The 27,182-nt window shown below is 44.7% G+C and overlaps 1 protein-coding gene across 5 annotated transcripts in view; it reads right to left on the reverse strand.

Annotated features, from left to right (window-relative positions):
• Pi3K21B (phosphatidylinositol 3-kinase regulatory subunit alpha) overlaps positions 1–27,182 on the reverse strand; it is a 223,147-nt gene that overhangs the window by 11,086 nt on the left and 184,879 nt on the right. For all 5 annotated transcript variants that reach the window (XM_075671265.1, XM_075671263.1, XM_075671262.1 and 2 more), the window contains one exon: positions 14,589–15,099. In XM_075671265.1, coding sequence (XP_075527380.1) covers positions 14,589–15,099 — 511 coding nt within the window. The remainder of the gene's footprint in view (positions 1–14,588; positions 15,100–27,182) is intronic.

Genomic DNA, 27,182 nt, shown 5'->3' on the forward strand with positions numbered 1-27,182 from the left:
CAAATAACGTTGAAGAGCGTGAGTAGTGTAAGTTTGGTGTCAGTGTGTAAGTTTCTGATCATTTCGTACATGACTCTATCAGGTCCCGGTGCAGAGCTTTTGCATGTGGTCAAAGCAGCTCTCAACTCTGCAATACTGAACGGCCGGTTATAAGGTTCATTTTGTCTGGATTTTTGTATTATTGGCTTACATTCTTCTATTTGTTTGTATTTCAAAAATGATTGCGAATAGTGGTTTGAACTCGACACGCTCTCAAAGTGTTCTCCAAGTGTGTCCGCCTGATCTTTCAGTGTTTCACCTTGTGTGTTCACCAAAGGGAGTGAATATGTTTGTCGCCCTTTTATCCTATTGACCCTGTTCCAGACTTTGGTCTCGTCTGTATAGGAGTTGATACCAGATAAAAACTTCTGCCAACTCTCTCTTCTGGCTTGTCGGCGGGTTCGCCTGCCTTGGGATTTAACTTTTTTAAAATTGATAAGATTCTCCGCAGTGGGGGAGGCGCGTAGCATCCCCCACGCTTTGTTCTGTTTCCTACGAGCAATCCTACAATCGTCGTTCCACCACGGGACACGCCGTTTGCATGCCAATCCATTTACTTGTGATATACATTTAGTTGCGGCATCTATTATGAAGGCTGTAAAATATTCCACGGCAGCATCAATTCCTAACGAGGACATGTCATCCCATGATATACTGGTTAAGTTTTGGAATTTCTCCCAGTCTGCTTTCTCAGTCTTCCACCTAGGAGCCTGTGGTGGATATTCGTCTTCTTTAAGTGTTCTTAATAGTACGGGGAAGTGGTCGCTTCCGTAGGGATCGCTGGTAACTTCCCATTCTAGTTCAGGCAGTATGGACGGAGAAACTATGCTCAGATCAATTGAAGAAAAAGTATTGTTTGCAAGACAGTAATATGTGGGTTTCTTCTTATTGAGAAGGCACGCACCAGAAGAGAAAAGGAACTGTTCAATAAGACGACCTCGCGAATCTATACGAGAGTCGCCCCACAGAGAGCTGTGCGCATTGAAATCGCCAAGAACAACGTAAGGTTCTGGCAATTGATCAATAAAGGATTGGAATTCGTGCTTCGTTAATTTGTAATGTGGGGGTATGTAAAGAGAGCTAATGGTGATGAGTTTGTTTAGGAGTACAGCTCGAACCGCCACTACTTCGAGAGGCGTTTGTAGCTGTAAAAGTTGACATGCAATGCTCTTATGGATAGCAATGGCAACACCGCCCGATGATGCGACAGCACCATCGCGATCTTTGCGAAATGTTATATACTGTCGGAGAAAGTTTGTGTGTTTGGGTTTTAAGTTTGTTTCTTGTAAACACAGCACTTTGGGATTGTGTTTGTGGATTAGTTCTTGAACATCATCAAGGTTTCTAAGGAGACCTCTGACGTTCCACTGAATTATCTGTGTATCCATATTGGAGGTCAATAGGTGCTGTGTTTACGGAAACGGAAGAGATGCCTTAGATTACAGAGCCCTTTCGAGGCCCTGTAACAGGGGTTTTGCTCTTTCTGAAGCGTTCGAGCGAGTGTCGACGCTCCTTCGGCGCTAGGTGCGCCTTGAGGATAGGTGTTGTGTCCATTGCCTCTAGTGAGGCGCCGGACACGTGCTCTTGCGAGCGAGAAGTTACCAGGGAAGATCCCGCCTTGGAGGGCAAGACCCCTGTGCCCACCAGCCCGGAGGTCGATGGGGCTCCCTGAGGGATTTGGCTGCGTCGGCTGTTGCCAGCGCTGGAAAGGGCCGGGGAGGTTGGGGCAGCCTCGGCTGCGCCCACCTTCGGGGTCGATGGCCCCGTTTGCTGAGTAGGCGGAGCAGCGCTAGCTGCAACCGCCGCGGGGGCAGATGGCGTAACTGCCGACTCACTGCCTGTGGGTCGGACAGCCACCGGAGGCCGCTGTGACGCTGCCCCCTGACGCGCCACTTCGGCAAAGCTTTTCTTTGGCAGGTACACTACCCGCCTGCGTGCCTCTTTGAAGGATATATTCTCTTTTACTTTGATCGTTACTATTTCTTTTTCCTTCTTCCATGAGGGGCACGACCGCGAGTACGCGGCGTGATCCCCGTCACAGTTTACACAGTGGAAAGCGTTCTCACAAGCTTCAGAGGTGTGTTCTTGGGCACTACATTTAGCACAAGTCTGGCGGCCTCGGCAGCTCTGTGAGCTGTGACCGAAGCGCTGGCATTTGAAACAACGGAGTGGGTTTGGCACGTACGGCCTAACACGGAGCTTGATGTACCCGGCCTCGATTGACTCGGGCAAGATACTTGATCCAAAAGTAATTATTAGGTGCTTCGTCTGGATCTCTTTACCATCCCGCCTCATCTTAATTCTTCTGACGTTGATCACATTTTGTTCGCTGAAGCCCTCCAGGAGCTCCGCCTCCGTCAGGTCAATCAAATCATCATCTGACACAACACCACGGGTGGTGTTCATTGTACGGTGTGAGGTTACTGTTATGGGGGTCTCCCCAAATGACACTAGTTTCTGTATATTCTCATATTGTTTCAGATCGCGGAGCTCCAAGAGGAGGTCACCGCTTCCCATTCTCGACACCTTGTAACCTGGACCAAAAACACCAGTCAAGGACTTTGAGACAAGGAATGGGGAAATGTTTCGAACTGCTTTGTTTGGCTTTTCAGAGTGGATAACGTGGAATCGCGGGAAATTCTGGATTTGGTGTCCAAAAAACTTGAAGACATCTTCGGTGCGCCCTCGTTTCTGAGGGCGATCAACAAGGGAGGGGAAAGAAGTTTCCATGAATATGTGTGTACATTCGGCAACAGCGCCGACCGCCCACCATGGAGCCCAACGAGGGGACGCGGCAGAGCTTGCATACAAGTCTGCACGACGCCAGTCGTACGCCGTCACTATAACCGAATATGGTTTACCCAAGGTTGGATAGCCACACAGGGTTAACCCTTGCCGCCAAGGAGAAAGGAAGTAAATAGAAGAGAGAAGAAGACAGGAAAGATGTAAAGTGAGAGATAAAGACGAAGGTTTGAGAAGAGAGAGACAGGAAAAGGCGACTACCGGTTTCCCCCGGGTGGGTCAGTCCGGGGGTGCCGTCTACGTGAAGCAGAGGCCAAAGAGGTGTGTTGCCGCCGCCGAGGGGCCGTAAAGGTCCAAACACTCGGCATTGGCTCAACCCCCAGGATCCCCTTTTCCCCGGACACGGCTAAGCCACGCACGGCTACACGCGGGAGGGTCCAACCCCCATGTGCTCGGGTACGTGGTGTCGCAACACACCAAACGCCTGCTGACGCAGACGCCCCTGCGGGGGGATACAGACTTCTGCATATTTTGTGGTTCAGTCCAATACACAAAGAAAAAATATAACAGTTTGTAATGAAGGAGAATGAAGAGATTTAGAAAAAGTTTTTCAGCCAAAGGAGAGAGGGAACAGGCAGACACGATACTCAGGAAAGCATACAAGACGGCTCTCCATCTGCCAAAAAACATTTCAAACGAAAAACTGCTCCAACTGGGCATCAGCAACACTTTCAGTGAACTGGCGGAAGCCCTGCTCGAAACGCAAAAAGCCAGACTAAAGTCACCCCTGCAGGGAGAGCGCTCCTGACTAGGCTGGGACGGGACACGAGCGGACACGTAGATAGATACGCAGACGTGCCCGACTGCTTAAGAAAAATAATAAGCGTTAGGCCAGTACCTAAGAACATGGACCCCAACCTCCACGAGAGCAGAAGGCAGGCGCGAGCCAAATACGTGGAAAAGACACTAACGCTACTAGAGAACATGGTATACACGGATGCTGCCACGTACCCGCGAGAAGGGAAGCGCACGGCCACAGCGGTGGTGGTGGACGGCGATGGGAATCTGATCACATGTGCGACGGCAAAGGCAGCCGACACAGCGGAGGCCGAAGAAATTGCCGTGGCACTGGCGGCAGTAGAAGGATATAGGACAGGCAGGCCTCTAAACATCTTAACAGGCTCAAAGGAAGCGTGCAGACATTACACGAGGGGCAGGATTAGCAAAGCCGCCCTCAGAATTCTTGGCGGAGCCAACTTCGCCGAGAGGAACGTTACGCACAAGTTAATCTGGATTCCGGCCCACGCAGGCATAGAGGGTAACGAAAGGGCAGACAGCCTAGCTCGAGAAACCACGTTCCGAGCAGAGCAGTCGCACGCCCCGGAGTATCACCCACATGCTTGTGAAGGAGGATACACAGAAATCTTAAACTTATACAGAGGGACGAGAGACAAATATCCCCCACTGCACAAAGCTCTAACGCAGGAAGAAGCAATGAGCTGGCGCAGATTGCAGACAAACTCCTTCCCAAATTTATACATCCTAAACAAAATGTACCCAACACAATACAGAGACACCTGCCCATGGTGCGGGGCCACACCCACACTATATCATGTCACATGGGAATGTAAACACAATCATTCCACCAACACAATAACCCGAGTGCGGAGCAATGGGAGAGTTGGCTTACCAGCTGCGAGCTCACGGCCTAAAGGGCCTCAGTACAGCACGCTAGTCAGGTTGCTAGGCTCAGTGGAGCCCTGGAATAGGGGCCCACCCTTGCCGGAAGAGGCTCCAAGTCGCCGGCGCCTAAGAAGACGGCCGAGACCTCGAGACGCTAAATCCTTGAAGAAACCAAATAAAGTTTTTCTCTCTCTCTCTCTCAGCCTCACACACTAATTTAATTTATTGGAGTGAAAGAGCGCATTTCCTGTGTTGCTCAAATTACAGAACATATTGAATGCACTGCGACCTGACACGTGCAGGTGCACTGAGATTTGTTTTCGAACAGCCACAGTGCCCAATGCTTCGAAAACACACTTCATTCTATTAAGTTGTGCATGTAAGATGGCTTGCACCTGTGCGAAACTGGCCTGTTGAGGTTAAGGGACAAATGAGAAACTGATACACTAACCTTCACAATGATTCATGCCTGTGTCGCAGGTGTTGCCTTTACGAAAGATGTTTTGTTCTGTACAGTCTGCAACCAAGTTGTAACAATGCCATACCCGTGTAAGTCCTATTATTTCCAAGGGCGGAAACTTAGAAGCTATGTTTTTTGCACAAGTGTTCGAATTAACACGGCTATTATGTTATGGGCTTTTGCAACATTTTGTATTTTGCTGTACAGTTGATCGAGATTGATTATTTTATGACTATGCAGCACTGCACCTAGTAAGCAGCTACCGAGATTGCGTTTCTTTGGTTTCTATTTTGCAAAGCTAAATCACTCTACACCAGTGGCCTGGTATCAATCCAAGTACACGGATGAAATAGAACAAACCTGCACTGCAAATTCCTTAAGGTAAAGAATAAAAATAGCTGACTTCCGTTAATTCGATATTGATGGGTCGAACCAAGCTGGTCGAATTAAACAAGAGGCAGAAATAATGCCAAAAGACACTGCTGTTTATTGGAAGTTATTTGCCAGTATATATGAAAATTTATTGAATATATTTGAAAAAAAAAAAGGAGGCAACACGCATTCCAAATTGAGGCAAACATTTTCAGATACCAATGAAAAGTAGATGCGCACAGAAACAGATATTTACGAATATGAGCTATTTCTATTAACTGAAAGCAAGCTCCTTGGTATGAGGCCTGAACTTTGTCGGAACTAAGATTCTCTCTCGGCAGCTGGAAAGTCAACCTCAACTGGCCCGACATACTCTCAGCCCGTACACAACACTCAGTGCTGGGTTGCACTGCTTTAAAGTTTATTTTTGTTAGGATGAGGAACATCTGCATTTCGGCGTCAGCCAACACTTTGTTTTTTGAGTTCAAGCTTCTTCAGAGAGGCGGTGGCACGTTTTCTTTCCCGTTAATGCTTCAATGCATGGATCCTTTCCCGTTCTCGTCCTTCCACCACGCCTTCACCAGAGGGACCATTTGAAGCATCTTCTTGGTCAGTTGTACAGTCAACATCCATTTTTTGGACTCCCAAAGGACCGTGAAAACGTCAAAAAAGGAAAAAAAAGGAAGGAAGAAAAAAAGAAAGAAAGAGGAATGCCTGTCAAACTGCTCTTAAGGGCTAAAATCGCCACATGGATGTCCGAAAAAGCTCTGGAGGCCTTCCAGTAGACTTATTAGGCATATCGGTGCTCATAGTGTGACAGGAGATGGGGATGCATGCATGTATAATTAAGAAATACATACTGTGCCAGTTACAATTGCTCCTTCCCACACTTGTTAAGTTTCACCGAAATATTTTTCATATGCTTTGCCGCCTAACACTGCTGTACTGAGGCGAAGCTGACTTTCGAGCACTGGCATTATGCAATGCATTGTTTTCCGAGCTTTGAAGCCAATCACGAGGATTACAGAGGCGGAGCCAGTGCCATTTTCTTTCAATGAAAAATATGGCACCGCACGGCAAGAAGCTTAATAGCCAACGTAGAGGCCGCTAGGCCTGGCGTTGCCACAATGGTGGCTACGGCTGCCAGCGGATCTGCCTGCTGGAGCGCCGGTTCAAGGTGTTGAGACAATCAAAATGGCGGCAGCAGTGGCTTTGATTAATGCCGTTCCAGACCTGCAGTCCCAGCAAGAAATCCGAAATATTGGTTGGCAAAGTGTTATTGCATGTGAAATTTCAGACATTCTTATATATTGACACTATGGGGTATGTGGTGGCGCTGTGAAGCCGTGCGAATCATAGCGCATGTCAGAAAAATCGGGAGTCTGGAAAATTGGTCGTCGACTGTACTCTGCAAACTCCTCGAGCCGACGACATGGCGTCAAATACAATTTGTTGAGATTCATTTGTTACTGGAGCCAGCATTAGTGCGACTCGTTCACTTTCGATGATTGCTGGATTCCCGTTTGGTAGACACCCTGGACCATCATCATCACTTTATCGCTGTCTATTAGGAACAACATGTCATCCTTCGTATGGTCCACAGTTAATCTGATAGTCTGCATTTATGAAGCGTCTCCGCAATAATCGCAAACAGGTTTGTAGCCCATGCCTAGGCTAACCCACTCTGCTAGGTGATCCTGCAACACATACAATAGACTTTTTTTAAAAAGCCAACAAAAAGTATTCAGGGTGTCTACCAAGTTGACATGTCCAAATTCCCTGAGTTTCCCATGTTTACCCCGAGTGCCTTTGCAAATTTCCCTGAGCGACACAGAGCTATGTTTTATGTCAAGACGGGAAACCATGTCGCCCGATGCTGTCACTCTCTAGTAAGCATGTGGAAGGAAAAAAAAAAAAAAAACGATTTGATCCAGTTTGAATACTAAGGAGTCGTGTTTACTTTATTCAAAAAGAGAACCGAAGGGAGGGGTTAGTAAAATGCACAGCAAATAAAATGTCCTCGAAAAAAATTGCTAATCGAGTCGGACATTTTCAAGTATGAATAAAAAGGAGATACATACAGAAGCAAATATTTTGAAATATGAGCTATTTCTATCAACTGATAGCAAGCTCAGTGGTATGAGGCCCGAACTTTGTCATAATTAAGATTCTCTCTCAACAGCTTGTAAGTCAACCTCAACTGTCCTGACATACTATCAGCCCGCGTACGACGGCTCAGTGTTGTGCTTCACCACTTTAAAAAGTTTATTTTGGCTTGTATAAGGGACACCTGCATCTCAGCGTTTATTATTTATTTTGACCACCAGGGGATCTTTAACGATCCCCCAATGCATAGGACACGGGTGTTCTTGCATTTCGTGACGAGCACTGAGGCAAACAAGTGAATCAAAAAGCATGATTGCGCATTGTAATCCGGTAGAAAATGGAACATAGTTTCATTTTCTGCATGTGCGACCGCACGACGTGGGAACAAGTAGACGAAACGGCAGTATGTAACTCTTGCTATAGCATGGAGTAAAACAATGACTCACAGACATTCGGTTTGTAGTTATTGCTTTAAACATTAAATCATCTACTGATGAAACAGATCAAACAAATAACTGATGTTGCCTTGAATAATTATTGAAATCATTGTGTCACTGTGAGTGGTGTTACAGCACTGCAATTTACATAGGCACATTTATGTTATTGACCCAAGGTTTCAACTAATTACAGTAAATCATTATCATCTTTCTGCACGATCACGTTGTGGAATCATTTACCCTTGTCTCTAACATCCAAAGTTTCTTTAATCTCTTTCAACATTCCATTAAATATGCTAAATTTTTGATAATCTTACTTGTTGAGTTGTACTAGATTTGTGTTTTTATACACAGTATTTATTTCGAAATTTCTTCATTTTTTGCTATTACAGTCGCCGACCGATTTTCCGGACTCCGAAAATTCGGACATGCCCGATTATTCGGTCAGCCTCGCAGCACCGTCATTCTCCCCATAGACCATAATGTATAACAACTGCCGATAGTTCGGACACCTTGCAACCTCTCGTCTGATTTTTCGGACACTCCTTGAGTCGGTCGAGAGCACCATGCACCGACTCTGACCGCCGGTGCATGGTTCGACTTGTTGAACGCCATTTTTGTTTTGAACGGAGCTTCCTTGCTGCCCCACGAAGTGGCGCTACTGAAAATCCCCGCTCATCATCATCGTTTCTGCCTGGTTAGATAGAGTGGCTCTGCAGCAGTTCCGGTTTCAGCTTAGTAAGCCATGTCAAGACAATCCAGCAGCTGATTTGTTTCTTCGCTGACGCTGCGAGCAGGCCGCTTTTTCGTTTGTGCGACCGGTGTCGGTACGGTGGTGTTTGCTTTGTGTGCTGTGTCGAGGTTTCGGTGAGCCAACGCGGCATACGTAAACATCGCGTCAAAGGTCTAATGGCGCCGACAGTGCCTGCGCAAACTGCGCTGGGGAATGCCTGCAAGCGGGTGCCGGGAGGCAACTTGTCGCCTTCCGATGTGCTCCCTACTGACGCGGAAAATGTTCTGCCGAGACCTGCGCAGTGGTTGCATTGCGATTCCGGACACCGTCTCATTTGACAGTTTCATCGGTGCTGACACTGCTGTATTGAAATGCGCAGAACTCGACGACGGCAAGATCATTCGTCAGGTTTCTGCTGCACCGCCGGACGATGACTGAGCGCCGTGTGCTACGCTGCCGTCGCATGCGGAGCGTGTATGTACAAGTAGTGACTGTGCTTTCAGCCGCTAATAGTGACCGTACGACCCTCTCCGAGATTCAGGCTTATCTGATTGCGCGAAAACGGAACAGCGTGCAACGGCGTATTCACGATTTCTTCCAAGCGTACTGCCGAGCCCGAATAAGTGCGTGGAAATAAAGGATTTCTTTTTTTTTTCTTAATTTCTTAGGGGCCACGGCACTGGCACTGCGATCCTGCGCTCACCGCTGATGTTTGTACAGGTCCTGCTGCCGATTTTCCTGGGCCGGCCATGGTCTGTTTCTTCGATGCAACCGGTCCCGATGACACCCATCGGTGAATGGCACAGCGATACAAGCTCCCCCTGGCTCGGCGCACTTTCGTCAACGGACTGCGGTTTATCAACACCGTTTTTTGCTACTTCACCTCTGCTGGATGCTCCGCCACTTCTGGACGCCGCAGATTTTTCCGTCTGGCAACGTGGGACTGAGTCAGCTGAGCGGGCAGTACAAAAGTGCGCGCATTCCAACGCCGCCCTGGGCCACGGCACTGGCACTGCGATCCTGCGCTCACCGCTGATGTTTGTACAGGTCCTGCTGCCGATTTTCCTGGGCCGGCCATGGTCTGTTTCTTCGATGCAACCGGTCCCGATGACACCCATCGGTGAATGGCACAGCGATACAAGCTCCCCCTGGCTCGGCGCACTTTCGTCAACGGACTGCGGTTTATCAACACCGTTTTTTGCCACTTCACCTCTGCTGGATGCTCCGCCACTTCTGGACGCCGCAGATTTTTCCGTCTGGCAACGTGGGACTGAGTCAGCTGAGCGGGCAGTACAAAAGTGCGCGCATTCCAACGCCGCCCTGGGCCACGGCACTGGCACTGCGATCCTGCGCTCACCGCTGATGTTTGTACAGGTTAGCTACTATGACGCTTATTCCTATCGTGACGATGATGTCTGTCTTTTAGCAGTGTCGTGGCCACCCCATGTTTTGAAAAGTGTTCGCGCTTGTGCATCGTATCTGTTGTGCCTGCTTGTTCTGGATGGTGATGTCGAGCTAAACCCTGGACCCATGACCAAGGCTCAAGAGGAAAAGCTAGACCTTGTGGCTGGCTCTATCTTGCGTGTTGAAGCTAGCAATTCTGCGCTGCAAGAATCTGTTAACAAGGTGCTTCATATGCACGTTGAGTTAAAGTATGATTTAGAAAAACTGACAAAGCGTGTCCTTGATCTAGAGCAGAAAGTTGCAGCGGCCCCATGTGCGCAGTCCATCACGAGCAGTGACAACGGTCTCGTAGGCGTACAGGAAAAAATTGACGACCTCGAAAATCGCTCTAGGCGGTCTAACGTTCTCTTTTATGGATTAACAGATTCGGCGAGGTCTGAAACTTGGGAAGAGTCAGAACGACTCGTAAGTAATTTCTGTACCCAAAAACTTGGGCTTACCGTGACGTCGATTTCGAGAGCACATCGTGTGGGCCGCTTTTCGTCTGAGAAGAAGCGGCCTATCATAGCCAAATTTTTCAATGAAAAAGAAGTTGAATTGGTTCTGAGCCGCGGCCATAAGTTGAAGAACACTAACTTCAGCATCTCGCGAGATTACTCGGAAGCAGTTCGCGAAAAGCGACGGAAACTTCTCCAGTTCTCGAGAACTATGAAGAAAGACGGAGACCGAGTGCGTCTGGTTTTCAACAAACTGCACTTAAACAACGAAGTTTACGAGTGGAACACCAATGAAGGCCAGGCTGTTCTTGTTTCTCGGCGCAGGGATCAATGATGTTCCTCCTCTTTTGTTTCATTAAGCTCAGTTTCATCTACTGGATCACCCGTAAAATTGCACTCTAGCACTGATAACAAATTTCTCTTTTTATACACCAACGCTAGAAGTGTTATCGCTAATGGTATTGCACTCTCATCGCTCATCGATTCATTCCAGGCTTCTTTGGTGTTACTTACCGAGACCTGGCTTAACAACACCATACACGATAACAACATCTTTACGAGTGAATCCACTTTCAAGTTTTTTCGATGTGATAGGCAACAGCGTAGAGGGGGCGGTGTGCTCATCGCGATAAAGGAAGAATTCATCGCCGCACCCATCATTATCGATTCTTTTCTGGAATGTATTTGGATTTCCCTGAAGGGTGCTGCATTTGGTGTGATAATTGGCGTTTTTTATCGCCCACCCGACATGTCTGGCGCGTTTTCCGAAGAGTATCATCGAGTGTTGAGCGAGGTGTGCGCGCATTTTCCGAGGTCGGTGATTATCATATTTGGCGATTTCAATTTTCCTAATATAGATTGGTCGACGCTCTCCGTATCGGCCACGGATGCGGCCGCGCATACCTTTCTCGGCACTTGTCTTGACTTTTCATTAACCCAACTTATTAGTCAACCAACACGATCCACTGAAACTTCTGCCAATATACTAGACTTAATCTTAACTAATAATCCGGATATATTATCTGACATAACTCATGAAGCAGGCATCGCTGACCATGATGTCATAACTGGATGCATTAACTTTTGCGTGAGCAAAAGAATAATTACCAAAAAGAAAATAAGGTGTTACGGTAAGGCCAATTTCGACGCAATTAACAATGAATTAACCACATTTTCAGGTCAATTTCTGCATGATTTTCATTCCCGTTCCATTGAACAGAACTGGGTCCTGTTTAAGGCCACCCTCAGTTCACTCATTGACACCTACATTCCTGTGTTATCCATTTCCTACAAAAGCAGTTCTCCATGGTTTACTAACAAGCTTCGGCGGCTTAATAACAAAAAGAAAAGACTTTACAGGCAGGCTAAGCTGACTGGTGTAGCGAGTGCTCATGATAAACACAAAGCATGTGAAAAGGCTTATAAGGCATTACTAAAATCCACTCGCAAAAACTTTTTTTCTCATGATTTACCATCCATGCTAAAAACTAATACTCGTCACTTTTGGCGTGTGGTGAACCCTGCAATTCGCACTGACATCATTCTTACTGATTCTTTTGGTGTTTCCATCAGCGATTCAGATTGAGCTCAACTTCTTAATGATACGTTTGTAACAATTTTCACTCATGAAAATATTAACTCATTGCCAACTTTAAAGACATTAGTGGGAATCACAATGCATGAGGTAGACATCAGTGAGGCTGGTGTTTTATCTCTACTAACCAATCTTAAAATGTCATCTAGTGCCGACCATCTAGGTTTCAACAATAAAATTTTAAAGAATACATCGCATAGTATTTGTCCTCTGTTAACAGCTCTATTTTCCCAGTCACTATCAACTGGTGGTATTCCTAATGACTGGCGCATTGCTAAAATAATACCCATTTTCAAATCAGGTGATCGCGCTTCTCCCCTTAATTATCGTCCCATCTCCTTAACCAGCACTATTTGTAAATTACTCGAACATATCATACACAGTCAAGTAATCAACTTCCTTGAAGACCATAACATTATTTTTAAGCATCAGCACGGTTTTCGCAAGGGCTACTCATGTGACACACAACTTGCCGGATTTATTAACGACATACATGCACTAATAGACGCCGGGTTCCAAGTTGACGCAATATTTTTAGATTTTTCTAAGGCATTTGACCGTGTTCCACACCATAGGTTGGTACTTAAACTTTCACAGCTTAACATTCACCCTACTATAATTGCATGGATCACCGATTTTCTCTCATCTAGAATTCAGTTTACATCAGTTAACAATTCTAACTCATGTTATGCTGATGTTACGTCTGGAGTTCCACAAGGCAGCGTACTTGGTCCTTTACTCTTTCTAATTTATATTAATGATTTACCCAGTTGCGTTTCATCTAAAATCAGACTATTTGCAGACGATTGTGTAGTTTACCGATGTGTAACAAGTAACACCGATAGCCACTTACTACAAACTGACCTGGACGCAATAAGTGCATGGTGTTCTAATTGGTTAATGCCATTAAATATTTCCAAAACTAAACTCATGTCTTTCACCAATAGGCCACGAATTCTAACCACCTACTCCCTTGATAACAACCCTGTGGAACTCGCAACTACTTACAAGTACCTTGGCATCAATCTTCAATCAAACTTATCATGGAATAATCATATTAACCTTACCCTTGCCTCTTCAAATCGTACTCTCGGACTTATTAAACATAACTTAAAAGAAGCCCCAATGCATGTTAAAAAACTAGCATACACAACATTAATCCGTCCTAAACTAGAATACGCGTCTGCCATCTGGGATCCCGAACAAACGTATATCATAAGTAACATCGAAGCCTTGCAGAACCGTGCTGCGCGATTTATATTTTCAGATTATTCACGTTACACCAGCGTCACCGCGTTAAAGAATAAAGCTGACTTGGACAACTTAGCACTTCGCCGTAAAATTTCTCGCCTAACACTTTTCCATAAGCTTTATCACCATCCATCACTTCACGATGATTTCATTCAGTCACCAACAGTTATTTTTCCACGCCGTGACCATCCATACAAAGTCAAACGCATTAACTGCCAGTCATCCCATTATGCATCTTCGTTCTTACCACGCACAATAACTGAATGGAACGCCTTACCATCAGTCATTGCCACGGAACCAGACTTGACTAAGTTTCAACATTTAATTCGCTCACGACTTGTCGACTAATCGTATTATTATTCTTTTTTGGGACTTTTACAGTGTTTTTCGATATTTGTTGGTGTTTTTAGTGCAGTTGCCTTATGTTCTCCTAATATGTACTAATGTTTTCTCTGTAATAATTGTGACCTAATTATCTTGTATGTTAACTATGTTTCACTGTATTATTACTTCTGTTAACCTCTCTTGTTTTTAGTATGTACAAACTACAACCAGTGCTTGTGATTGACCCCCCCCCCCCCCCCATGTAATACCCTCGTAATGAGGGCCTTTGGGGGTATTTTGAATAAATAAATAAATAAATCTGCTTTTTCGGACACCTGTTTATTCGGACATTTTCGCAGTCCCCGTGAGGTCCGAATAAACGGTCGGCGACTGTATGCATTTTCATGCTTTATATTCCGTTATGCTTACTGTTATTTTTTACTTGATATATCTATTGTTCGCACTGTTGCTAATCCTTGTGTTATTTAAATGAAATTTTCAACGAGGGTCCCTCTGCAGTCTCGTACTTTGAGACCCTTGTCTGTATATCTTATATGCTGTAATTAACATACGATGTAAAAACAATAAACTGATTTAATGATGATGATGATGTCGATTCTCTGGCAGGGAGTGCGGCGCCCACAAGGTGAAGGGCACAGGGCGTTGGTTTGAAATTTCAGCTCTTTACGTGGCGCTTAGTAGTGTAATACTTTGCAGCGTGATCACCAGTGTGCACTATATGGACTGCGCTTGTCAGATCAATATGGCCAGAGCTGGTAAGGGGCCCTTCAACACACTTGTCAATTCAAAATACCTTGGATGTGTAGATGTACACCTAGATCTAATTTCTATCATTAGCAATCGTTCGGACTGTATGCCAGTCATGAAAAAAAATACCTAGAAAAAAAAAAAAAACATGCATAAGGTTTTTCATTGTCACACTCACTGGCTGCTTCCAGCAGGCGTTCGTAGAAGTGCACCGGAATGACAGGGCTGGCCAGCTCACGCAGATACTTCTTGAGGGTTCCCACCCAGCAGGCCAGGTCGTAACCTGGCAGATCAGCATGGGGGTCCTGGGCCAGCCGCAGGGCCAACTCGTGGACACGGTCTGGCACACCTGAACTCGCATACACCTCATAGAGGTCGGCCCCTGTCCGCTGACACAGGGCCTCAGCCTCACGCAGGCAGCGGGACAACACGGGTGGCACCTCAGTGCCTGGGTGGTCACCCCCCAAGTCCCGCCACAGTGCAGACAATGCCAGCAGGGCTTGTCGGGGCCGTGACGCAGGTGGCCGGCATGCAGGCAGGCCTCGAGTAGCCGCACATGCCCTGTGGCACACTAAACCGCACTGACGACACAGCAGTCCCTGATGGGCCAGGCCACGCAACAAGTGCCGGCAGCTGTCACATTGCTCGAGTCCTGGGGGAAAGCTCCCACACTCCAGGTCATGGTCCCCCTGTGAGTTGTCAATAGACATATTTAGTTCAGTGTGTTTAGCGCAAGTGTAATAATGACTCATAGTGTTTAATGTATGCACACCATTTCTTAGATTTAGTGTTACCGCCTTTGCATGGTTTATGCAGTTTACGTAAAACATGGTGGCAGTCCCTGTTGTCGCTGCTTTTGCCAAATTCACTTTGTTTGAAGCAAATGACTGTGTAAACAGCTTTTGCTTAGTTTCAGGCCTCTTTGATAAAACAGTATTATGAATAACCTTGCTAACCTTGCAGAGTTTTCGAGACCGCTTTTCATTAAGAAGTTGAGGCCTAAATAGAAAAACTTGCGGGATGGCAACGCCACCTATCGACCAAGTCGGGAGATAGACACAATGGCATAAGGCCTCAGAGGCTTGGAGGCCATGGTCGACAGCTTCTACTGTTTGTATTGATTTCACTGCGGATTGGCAGACATAGAAAGTACAAATACAATGCGCTCCCAGCTCTCACTGAGCAGCCCCCTCTGACTTTTCAGATGCAAAAGCAAAACATGGCAAATAGATAGAATCACTTAGCCGCGCTATGTATGCAATATTTAAAGCGTGATCGAATAGTGTCCCACACGTAGGCTACACTATCACACTATGCTAAAACGCACTTTCTGCAAAGTTCGTTTCTTGAACAATGACACTATTTCTCTTAACCCTGCTATTATGCTAACGTTAAATTAAAAAAATCAAATGCCTACTTGGCGAGCCCTTTAAACTGTCCAAATCTCTTCAGCTTCCACTAAAATATTTCTCGCTGCGATACTATAAACTGTAGTCAGGAAAAAGATAAACTCAAAACTAAGTTCCTAATGCATCTTCGCAGAATGCGTTTGATTAACAAGTTAACACTTTCAATGCAACATTACACCGATGTACAGCATATGCACTTGAAGTATGTATGTTCCGTAAAGGTGAATGACTGCCTACAATAACAAAATTTGTAGTAGCACTGCAGAAAGTACTGCCATGCCTATCAGTCACAACAAAACTGCTGCATGTCCAACCTACTTCCTCAGAGGCACCCCTATGAAGACTCAGAGCTCTGTGGTGTGTGTTTCTCTTCTGTGTGTCTCGTCAAAATGTTGCGCAATCCAATCTCTAATATCCTATAAAAGACTGTTCTGGCCCTTCTCATTCTGTGTAACATTCAGCCCTTCTCTCGGCTTTTCCGCATAGTCACCAGCACTGTATCTAAGGATCGTCGCATTCATGGGTTTGGGTCCCGTGACTCCCTTCCCTGTGGACCTGAGGTTTTCCAAGCACTCTACACTTCTATCATTCTGACATGGCTTGAGTACTGCTCATCAGTATAGTCCCTTTTAACCAAACTCACGTTACTGACAAACTTGAGCTTGTTCAGTGCCAGGCAACACGCACCCTCTACTCCCGTCTTTTCAGTCCCGAACTCATGCCAGCCTACGAAGATGGTTTCAAATCCCTCAAGTGGCACACCGTGCAATACCAGTGCAACAATGCACTAGTCTGTATATTCTGCAGGGTGCTTGACGGCTCTCTGGACAGCACTAATCTTTTTTCTTCAGTCCGTCTGAACAAGCGGTCAGCACAGCCTGAGCCCCATCAAGCCTGTACAGCCAGACACCGAAACTCCACGCTTATACCTGGCATACAGAGCCTCCCCCCCCTCCCCCAGTCATTCGGACTCCCCTTCCTTGCGACTGGACTGAATTGGCACTGCTGCGTGTTGTGGACACGTGAACTGTGTGCATGTGTGCCATGCTTTGCGATTGAGCAAGTGTGTAAGCGTGTGTGTACGTGTATGCATGCGTATGTGCACATGAAGGGGGGGGGGGGGGTCTTCTGCACTCTGTAAATTCCTGCTCTAGATGGCTGGCTATCAGATGCTCTAGCATACAGGCATCAGCCTTTTCTTTTTGAAGTCTTGTGAGCTGTCTAGTGTGCCATGTTACCACTAAGATTATTATTATTATTAGAATATTCACTACGACCACATTGAATGCGTTGAAGCCAGAATGACACATAATTCTAAATATTTCTGGAGCTTCATGCGCTCTCACTCTTCTGAAGAGAGCGCCAAAGATTATGTCTTCTTGATAAAAACGGCGATGTCTCGAACCCTGCTGACGCCTTTTGCATAACATTTCTGCTCTGTATATGGTGTAAAAGATGCTTCAAGTAACCTTCCTTCTCAGTCTGGCACGGTGCATACACTTATCAGTCAATGAAGACTTGTTTTCAAGTGTATTAAACGCCTCAAACCTTCCCTTTCTTGTGGTGCTGATGGTTTTCCTTCCGCAGTGCTTAACCCTTTCAGATGCTGTCTACACAATTATTTACAGCAAGATAGTGCATCAGCAGAAAAAGCACTGATGAAAGTAATGGTATTTAAAATGTGTTGCATACATCTTGAAACACTTATTATTGGAACAGTGCTACAATTTTGAATAATGTTAAGAATGTTTTAGCAAAATGAGTGGGAAGGTAGACGGTTGGGTGTTTTTACTCAGTGTCAGTATGTTTTTCACAATGTCATGCACCGGGCATAATTTTCAAGAGGCTGGATAAGTGCTTTTCAAGATTTTGTAACGACGAAACAGTTTTGTGTTCTGATATTTGAGGTACCTGTAGCGAGTTTTCGCATGGAGCTCACATTCTGTAAACTTGACAAAACTGAATACTGAAACTTTCTGCAATTCTTAAGATGCAAGAAATGCAGTGAAAGCAAGTGTTTAATCAATGGGACAAAGTGGCATCTGCAAGAGTTAAGATGTATGGAAGCATACTTGTTTCCTGTTCTCACAAGCATCTTCAATAGTGCCTGTGCACAAGTTAAGTGCTAGATGTGAAGTTACTAACTGCCGGCCTGTATCTATCCTCTGCACTGTGTCCAAAGTGTTTGAATTGGTATTGCATTCCTTGCTTTCTCTTAGTGTTAAGAACACTTTAATAAATGAGCAGCATGGCTTTGTGTGCCGACGACTTAAAGCTATTTGGGACTGTCAACAGTGTTCACCATAGCATCAACCTCATAAAAGAATTTTTTTTAATGCATCCAGAATAATACCAGGCAGCATTATGCATTCTCAGCTCGGACTTGTGCAATTAAAGACTGTCTTATATATGGCTCGACTCTTAAAAAAATAAAAATAAAGAGAGTAATAAGAATTGTGCCTGTATTGACATACTTCAGAGTTCATTCCCTGTGTTTTGTGTATTTGTAGACAATCATGTATGATTAACTCCCTTTTATCCTTTCTCATTTTCTTTTTCTCTATTTGTTTCTCTATCTTGCATTGTTTTGTCTACCACATTCATGTTTTCTGTACATTTTGTCTCATATATTGCTTTTCAAGTGCACCAGTACAAAGGCCTGTTACCATTGCTGACAGCAGCGAATTCTTTCAATAAAAAACACGGAACCAATGGCAAGAAGCTGCATAGCGAACGTCACCGCAGTGGCGGTTCGACGCGGCGAGGTAATCAAAATGGCAGCGGTGGTGGCTTTTATTAATGCCGTGTTGGACCTGCGGTCATGGCAAAATGTTCGCAATATCGGACAGCGAAGAGTTCCTGCGTCCGAAATATCAGACATTCTGATATTGACCCTATGGGGTACGTGGTGGTGCCACGAAGCCGTCCAAATTATCGGGAATCCGGAAAACAGGTCGTTGACTGTACACTGGCAACTCCTCCAGTCGACGACAGGACGTCAAAGACGATTCATTACAATTCCTGTCTGTTACTCGAGCCAGCATTACTGCGACTTTCGACCCTTTCAATATAATGACAGCTAATTTTCCCTGTTAGAGGCACAAGTTGTCCGAGTTTTCGCCAAGTTTTTCCAGACTACTTAAAATTCCTGAGAATTCCCGGTTTTCCCAGTTGGTAGACACCCCGGAATGCCTTTCTCAGTCAAAACATCATAGTAGGCTGAAAACAATCAACTAGTATTTCTTCTGTCGCGACTTAAGTTGTCTATTGTGAAAATAACCTGTTTATGTACCTACAGTCAAAACCAGCTATATCGAACTGAAAAAAAAAAAAAACCCTATCATTTCGGTATAGAGCATAATTCGATATAAGCCTGCTAATGAATTTGATGTAATAAAAGCACATACCATTTATAAAATCACTTTATTGATGAAACTAGCTTAGTTTCCCATGAAATAGTGCTGTATTTTCTTCTGCTTGGGCAATTCGCTCGATGAGATGCACGCATTTCTCCACATGTCTAAGGAGTTGAACCAGCTGAGGCCGCAACCTCCCGCAATCGCAGAGAAGCACCAGACTAGTGCGAGTGCGCCAATCACCTCGGAGGATGTGGGTAAAGGACTGCCATTGCTTTTTTCATTGTGCCCACTTTCACTTGTGCTCAGTATGATGTCGGCAATGTAGTCTTCGTTTTCGGGCTCTTCCGTGGTCGCAACACCATCATCTGCGCTCGCAAACTCATCGACCGTTGATTCATCAACAGCTTCTGGAAATTCTGACAGCTCGCTTCAAATTTTGGCAACACCGTCAACGGCTTCGTCGCATTCACTCAAAGCAGTTACAATAGAACATGGCCTTAACGCAGCGAAAATTTTTCTAGCAATACACTCAATGTGAAGGCCTCCCGATGCGATGTTGATGTTTAATATTTTAGTAAATTTGGACGTAAATTTTAGGTATTCTAGATATTCTTTTGTCAGTTCTACAGGTGTTTCAATTCTTTTTGCTGATTTTCTCAGAACCCACTTTTTCACGTTTCTTTCAAGCACCAACAAGCATAATCATATTGACATGGAAACTTTTTTATCTGCATCCATTAACCATATCTCACTGGCTAACAAATGTTGAACATTATTGCTCGGTGCAGGATGTGCCTGCATGTATTGGAAGTTTCGTGAATGTTATCGATGGTTCTGTTGGTTGTCTGTTGGAGACGAACCATGTATAATCTGACTGCATACATGACATGAATTGTGTAGTAGTTTCTGGAAGGCACATGGGCACCAGCGAATACAGTAGAACTTTCAACGGCTGATATATGAAAGCCGACGCGCTTGACCCGCAGATGAGATTTTCGATGACCGCCGACTTTGCTCGCCACTATTGTTGTGATTAAGTGTTGTTTTTGCTGGGCACAAGTTTGCCTAATAAAGAGTTCAATTTGTAACCCCCAGTTTTGACTCTGCATGATTTTTTACCGTCACTACTATGTGACAATATTTCTAACACATATTTTTCAATTATACTTTGCACGCCTAATTTTTGGGCTCTTCCGTGGTCGCGACACCATCATCTGCACTCGCAAACTCATTGACCGTTGATTCATCAACATCTTCTGGAAATTCTGACAGCTCGCTCCAAACTTTGGCAACACCGGAAACGGCTTCGTCGCATTCACTCAAAGCAGTTAGAATAGAACATGGCCTTAACACAGTGAAAAATTTTTCTAGCAATACATAGTTGGCTGTGTAATGAGTTACCAAAAATGAAACAGTACAACAGCTTTTGATATGATATGGCATGGTCGTGCAGGTGTTTGCAAAGTGATCTTGTAGACAGACGACGCGTGAGCGCGAGCGTTGATGTCAATATTTGGTGCACTATTGTTACTTCAAAGGTAAAAACTGTTGTGGCGGGAGTACATTCTTAAATCAAACATGTTTTTTATATCTAAAAGAGCATACATATCAACTTATTGTTTCAAGCTTAGTTTAAAGCAAGCTGTTTTAAGCCAGACTTGGATGGTTGAAGAGAAAACGGTCCAGCAACAGTGCGCCGCAGCTGAGGACCGAGCGTCAGCGCACGTCAGAGCTTGCGTCCAGTGTTTATTTATTTATTGCTCAAATGCCCCTGGAGAGGGGTTTTACACGAGGGGTGGGCTGCTTCAAAGGAAAATGTGTTCGATGGCAGTCCTGAATGCAGTCGCACTGGAGTGGTCCGCCGCTTCTTCAGGCAGATCATTCTAGTCTCTCGCTGTACGTGGAAAAAACGAATGAAGATGGGATGATGTGCGCGCATGCGGGGGGTACACTGACTTTGAATGATTGGTCCGGGATGAATGGCGGTGAGCTGGCGATATGACGCTGTTACCAATCGGGGCATGATAAAACTTGTGATATAGAATGAGCCTGGACACTTGACGTCTCGCTTCTAGTCTAGGAAGATTCGCATTAGATTTTAGCACCGTGACACTAGTATATGAAGAATAGTCATGGAAGATAAAACGGGCTGCACAGTTTTGGACAGATTCAAGCATGTTAGAAAGATTAGTATGATGAGGGTCCCAAATTGAGCATGCGTATTCAAGTTTGGCCCTTACCACAGATTTGTAGGCAAGGGTTTTTTACCGGAGGAGGGGCAAATTTCAGATGTCGCCAGAGAAAGCCTAAGGTGCGGTTAACCTCGTTAGTTATTTTAGCGATGTGAGAGGACCATGAAAGATCTTGCATTAAGATAAGCCCTAAGTATTTATAACAGGTCACAGATGATATTATTGAATTACCTAAGAGATATGATGGTGCTACATAAGAATGCCGACGATTTAAAGAGATTAATGAGGTTTTATTTACATTTAATGACATGCTCTTTGACATGTTTGCATGCCATGACATGCCATGAAAATGACATGTTTGCATGCCCTTTTCCTCCAACTGATGCGAAGCAACGCATTCGCTTGTCGGTGCATGTTGAAGCGTGTTGACGCATGCCAGTGGTTGGGCCTAAGACAACCTTTTTTACTACCGCGCGCACATCCCGGTTATTTTTTCGCCAGTGAGCCGACTGCCAACCATCGCGATGTAGCTGGTGCTCTTCATTCTCGAAATCTTGTCAAAACGGAACTGTTTGCTGCAACCGGTGCAGACGAAACCATGGCCGCTGTTGATGCAATCATGGACGACGACCTTGCGGTTCCGAAGGCACGTGGCTGACGCATGCACAGAGTCAAATTAAAGTACTGTTCGATGTAACTGCGGATAAAACAGCGACCGCTATAGATGCGATCACGGATGGCGACTACACAGTCATAAAGGCAAAACTACTGTTTGCTGCAAACCGTGGTTGCCATCGACGCGGTCATGTACGGCAACTACGCAGTCATGAAGGCATGCAGCCAATGCGGTGCTATGTGGGGCAGTAAATGCAAGAATAAAGGCTTTAGGGGCACAAATAGGCAGGCACGAATCTTTCTGAATCTTTCCACTGATGGCTATGGCGATGCGGACTAGTTTCGGTGGACATTAACGGTATTTTTGCTCTCTTGCGTCACACATTTGCAGTGCTCCAGCAGTAGCTGAGCTCTGAGAGTTGTCCGAATCGATGCGCGGCCAAATATGTCCGAATTAACGAGAGTTTCACTGAATTAAATAATGCACACGCCTACTAGGACCAAAGGAAGAGTCCAAATTATCCGATTTTCCAAACTAACGAGGGTCAAATTAACAAGGTTTTACTGTATTGCAATGAGTGTACAAGCATGCATAATGGCGTCTCATTATGCCAATAGAGTGAAAATAGCTGCATTTACACACCGGTAAAACTTCCATACAAATTTTTTCGTCAGAACCCGTGCGAAGTTGAGGGTGCAGCTTATGTAAAGGTGCTACTAGTAGTCCAGAAAATACAGCAGAAACATACTGCTTGCTTCAGGCAATATTTAGAAATATCAAGTTGCTTGTTTCGACACTGCTTTAATCCAGAAAGAACTTGTCAATGAGAATGATCGACACACAGAGCTTACCATCCCAATCAGTACATGTCATCTGTGTGCGATGCCCAATTTCAGCCAAGAAAATCCTATCCTTGGTGCTGTCTGTTACATACAGCTGAAACTAGATTTAACGAAGTGATGACCACGGTTGGATTATTTCGTTAAATAGAGAAGTTCGTAAAAGTTTCGGTCCTTCGGAATATAAAATTATAATGTAGTGACACACAAAACCTACCGTGCCATTGTATTTGCTGCTAATCCAGCCATCTGCGGCATAAACCATGAAATATTGAAGGCAACCACCACTGCCACTACGAAGGCGTGTTGAGTCTGATGTTCCATGCATGGATGCAGCGTGTAGCCTTATAAAAATAAAGCTGTAAACATGACTAGGGCGCCTAGATGTTTTAAAGCACCAGCTTTAGAGTGCACGCTTAAAGGGACACTAAAGGTTACCAGAAAGTCAAGTTAAAGTGATAAAGCAATGCTCTAGAACGTCTAAGGCGTCAATATAATCGCGAACAGAGCTTTAGTTACCGAGAAATTGAGGCAAATGTATGACACAATTTGAAACCCCCCAGCGACATTCCGGTACTAGCCCGATGACGAAAGCACTCCTCATCATAATTTATGCCACTAGTACTCAACTACTTGTATTAAAAATATAATTTCATTAGATTATAAGACGGAAGAAAATGCTACTTGTCTACTTCGATTCTAAGAAAAAATAACATTTTGACGTTACCCTTGAGTAGTATGGGTATCGAAAGGTTTCGTTTTCGCTCGACTCTGCGCGCTTGACTTTGCGCAGAGCGCGCACCTCCTCATTCGAAGTGCCGTACCTCTGCTACAGCGCGCTGGCAAAGAGCCGAAGAGTCACGTAGTGTGTTCGCTGCACTTTCGTCCAGAGGATTACGAGTTCAACGCCGACGTACTGAAGTCGCTTGAAGTGCCTTTCAAAGCAGGCCGTCGTCGTAGTAGTACGCAACGACACCGGCAGCTCGAGCCCTCGACAGCAGGTCACGTTCATCAGTGCTTAAATCGCTGAACTCGAGCCCAGCATTGCGAGCTAATGTGTCGTTGTTAGGGTCATCCATTGCAATGAGCATCGAAGTTGGCGTCACAAAATAAAGAACCAGCTTATCGTCGTGCGCTTTCCCTTCAGCTAGCCACCATAGTTCCGCTTTCGCGCTGCTGTCGGCTCTGTCTTGGCTCTTTCTGGCCGCACGTTTGCGTTTTGGGCAGAAAAGCCATAGCGCTGTCTGCAGGAGCCGCTTTACTCACCGACGGCGCAACGTCACTATGAGACCATGACGTCAATACTCCTCGATCGGAGGGCGGGTGATTTGAACTGCGCTAGAGGTACGCGGACGCTTTAGCACACATTTTCTCTTAAAAGTAAGTCTCTTCTTCGCATGAAACAAGCGTTTCAAGGTTTCTGGGATGGTACTTCAACAGACCACATTGACTTAATATTAACCTTTAGTGTCCCTTTAAAGATGACCCGTATGTGTCAAAATGAGAAATCACTGTTTTTACTAATTTATTTCAGGAAATGCTTTGCTAAATCGAGTTCGGCAAAGTTAGTTTCACTAATTCGGGTTGATGACAATATTGAACCCTATGGGTACCTGCTGGGGAATGGAAATTTCGTTAGATGGGCAACTTTGTAAAATCAGGTTTCATTAGATCAAGTTCTCACTGTACGCCTTTTTAAACACCTTGCAGACTATGGCAGCCAAAGTATAGTGTCTAGAATATTGTACTGTATTCTAATAGTGTTCTGAGTGTCTATCGTTAGTGGGTTTGCTGCTTAAGCTGTCGGGCGACATAGAAGAAAATCCTGGACCGGTAACGGAAGCGATGTTTGCAAATGTAATCCAGAACCAGAAAGAGATCCTGTCGAAACTCACTGAGGTTCAGTCAAATCAGGCTAGCTCTAAAACGAGAATGCTTGAAATGCAAAAACGACTTCTTGCAATTGAACAGAAACTACAAAGCTTTGTTGATACTCAGCTCCGGCTCACAAAAGTTGAAGCGCTTGCTGACAGGTGGGATGAAAGCGCGACGAGCCTTGTTAGACAGGTTGATGATTTGGACAACCGTTCTAGAAGAAATAATTTAATAATTAGAAGCATGCAAGAAGGCGTGCAGGAGAATGAAGTTGTACTGATGAAAAATGTCACTGAAGTTTTTAGAGACATTCTGAAGGTGCAAGTAAGCTCAATTGAAAGCATTCACAGGCTCGGAAAGAAAACACCTGGTAGAAACCGCCCAATTATCTTTTGGCTAGCGGACTTCAGGGAGAAAGTAAAGATTTTGAGCAATTGTACCAAGCTTAAAGATACAGAGATACGCATTAGCGAAGATTACTCCAAACATGTAGTAGAAATTAGGAAGAAACTGTGGGACTCGTGTGCCGAGGAAAGAAAAGAAGGTCGTAGGGCCAAACTGGTCTTTGATAAACTGAAAATGAATAATATATTGTATGGATGGGATCAGGATAAAAACTTGAGGTACCAAATTTCGAGGGTAATTGAAACTGGCAACTGACTCCAACAAGGTAAACAGGATGGCTTTAAGATTATAAGCATAAATGCGCGGAGCATAATAAACAAAACCGATGCATTGGAAGTTGTGGTTTTGAAACATGAACCTGACGTTATTGTCATAACGGAGACATGGTTACATAGCAATATCAGAGACGCCGAAGTCGTGCCAATTGGTTACAAAGCATTTAGAAGGGATCGAGGAGCAAGAGGTGGAGGAGTAGCCATATTGGTTAAGCAAAGCATATTGTGTACTACCCTTGAACAATCGGATAGTATCGAAGCTCTATGGATTAAAACTAAGCTTGCTGATCGAACAGTTTACATTGGAGGAGTATATAGGGCCCCAAATACTTCACCTGATGGAATGAACAGCCTAAGGGAATTTATGGAAAGAAATTTTCGAGAAGGAGACAATATCATTCTTCTGGGCGACTTTAATTTACCGGGAATTAATTGGAGCTCATACTCACCCGGGGAGGTAGACGTGGCTAGTTGCGAACAGCTTTTGGACTTGGCGTTCTCTTATGATTTAGAGCAAATTGTAGGAGAACCCACCAGAGTGTGTGGTACAACCTCGTCTACTTTGGATCTTATTTTAGTGTCGCATGGGTTGGTAGGGCTTTTGACGGATTGCCACATAGAGGACGGAATATCAGACCACAAGATTCCAATAGCTACTTTCAGTATGTCTCCATCCCCCTCACTGGGTAACCCCAAGAAAAGAGTTTCGAATTTTCAATCCGCAGATGATGTGAGTGTCTTAGACTATCTCGAAAGCTCCTTTGATGCATTTACCTACTTGTATCAATCGGATGTGAGCATTGATGATTTGTGGAATTTCTTCTACAGTGTAGTAACTCATTTCATGGATAAATTTGTTCCTAAGAAGAATAAAAAATGCAGAAAGACAAATCCTTGGATGAACCGAAAAATCATTCAGGCAAAACGGAAAATTAAAAGAAAGGAAAGCATGTTCTCAAAAGAAGTATACAGATGACGAAACTTCAATTAGGGAAATGAGGCAAGAATTGAAGCGGCTAATTAAGGAGGCGAAAGACCAATTTTACAATGTAACATTGACAAAGTTCCTCCCAGAAGCACCGGCTAAGTTTTGGCGATATGTCAATCCGCCCAATAAGCAGTGCTGTTCTAATCCTGAAATTAATGATGCTGAAAGGGCTGATCAATTTAATCTTTTCTTTTCGTCGGTTTATGCAAAGGATGATGAAGCAGTGCCTAGTGTATGTGAATTCTCTGTACGCCCTCCCATTTCGAATATTAAGATAACTGAGGAAGGTGTTCTAAACCTTTTACTCAATATAAAGACTAAAAAGAGCCCTGGACCAGACGATATTCCTAACGAATTCTTAGTGAGGTATGCTGAATGGGTGTCTAAGTTCCTTACAAAAATATTTAATTCCTCAGTATTCAATGGGTATTTCCCTACAGCACTGAAACTAGCAAGAATACCAGTTCATAAAACTGGGAACACTTCAGACATTAGCAATTACCGACCAATATCCCTCACAAGTGCATGCTCTAAACTTTTTGAACATATATCCAAACACTTGTCACAATACCTTGAAATGCATAACTTGTTATCCTCTGTGCAGCATGGATTCCGTAAAGGACTATCTACGATCACTCAATTAGTTGAATTGGTTCATGACACTTCACAAACGAGAAATTCCCGTGGACAGATGGACCTCATTTATTTGGATTTTGCCAAAGCATTCGATAAAGTTTCCCACTCCAAACTTTTGTTCAAAATTAATACTGTGTTTAAGAATCCTAACCTCACAAAGTGGTTTACATCGTACTTA

Source organism: Dermacentor variabilis, chromosome 10, assembly GCF_050947875.1.
Source record: "Dermacentor variabilis isolate Ectoservices chromosome 10, ASM5094787v1, whole genome shotgun sequence".
NCBI classification, from domain to species: domain Eukaryota; kingdom Metazoa; phylum Arthropoda; class Arachnida; order Ixodida; family Ixodidae; genus Dermacentor; species Dermacentor variabilis.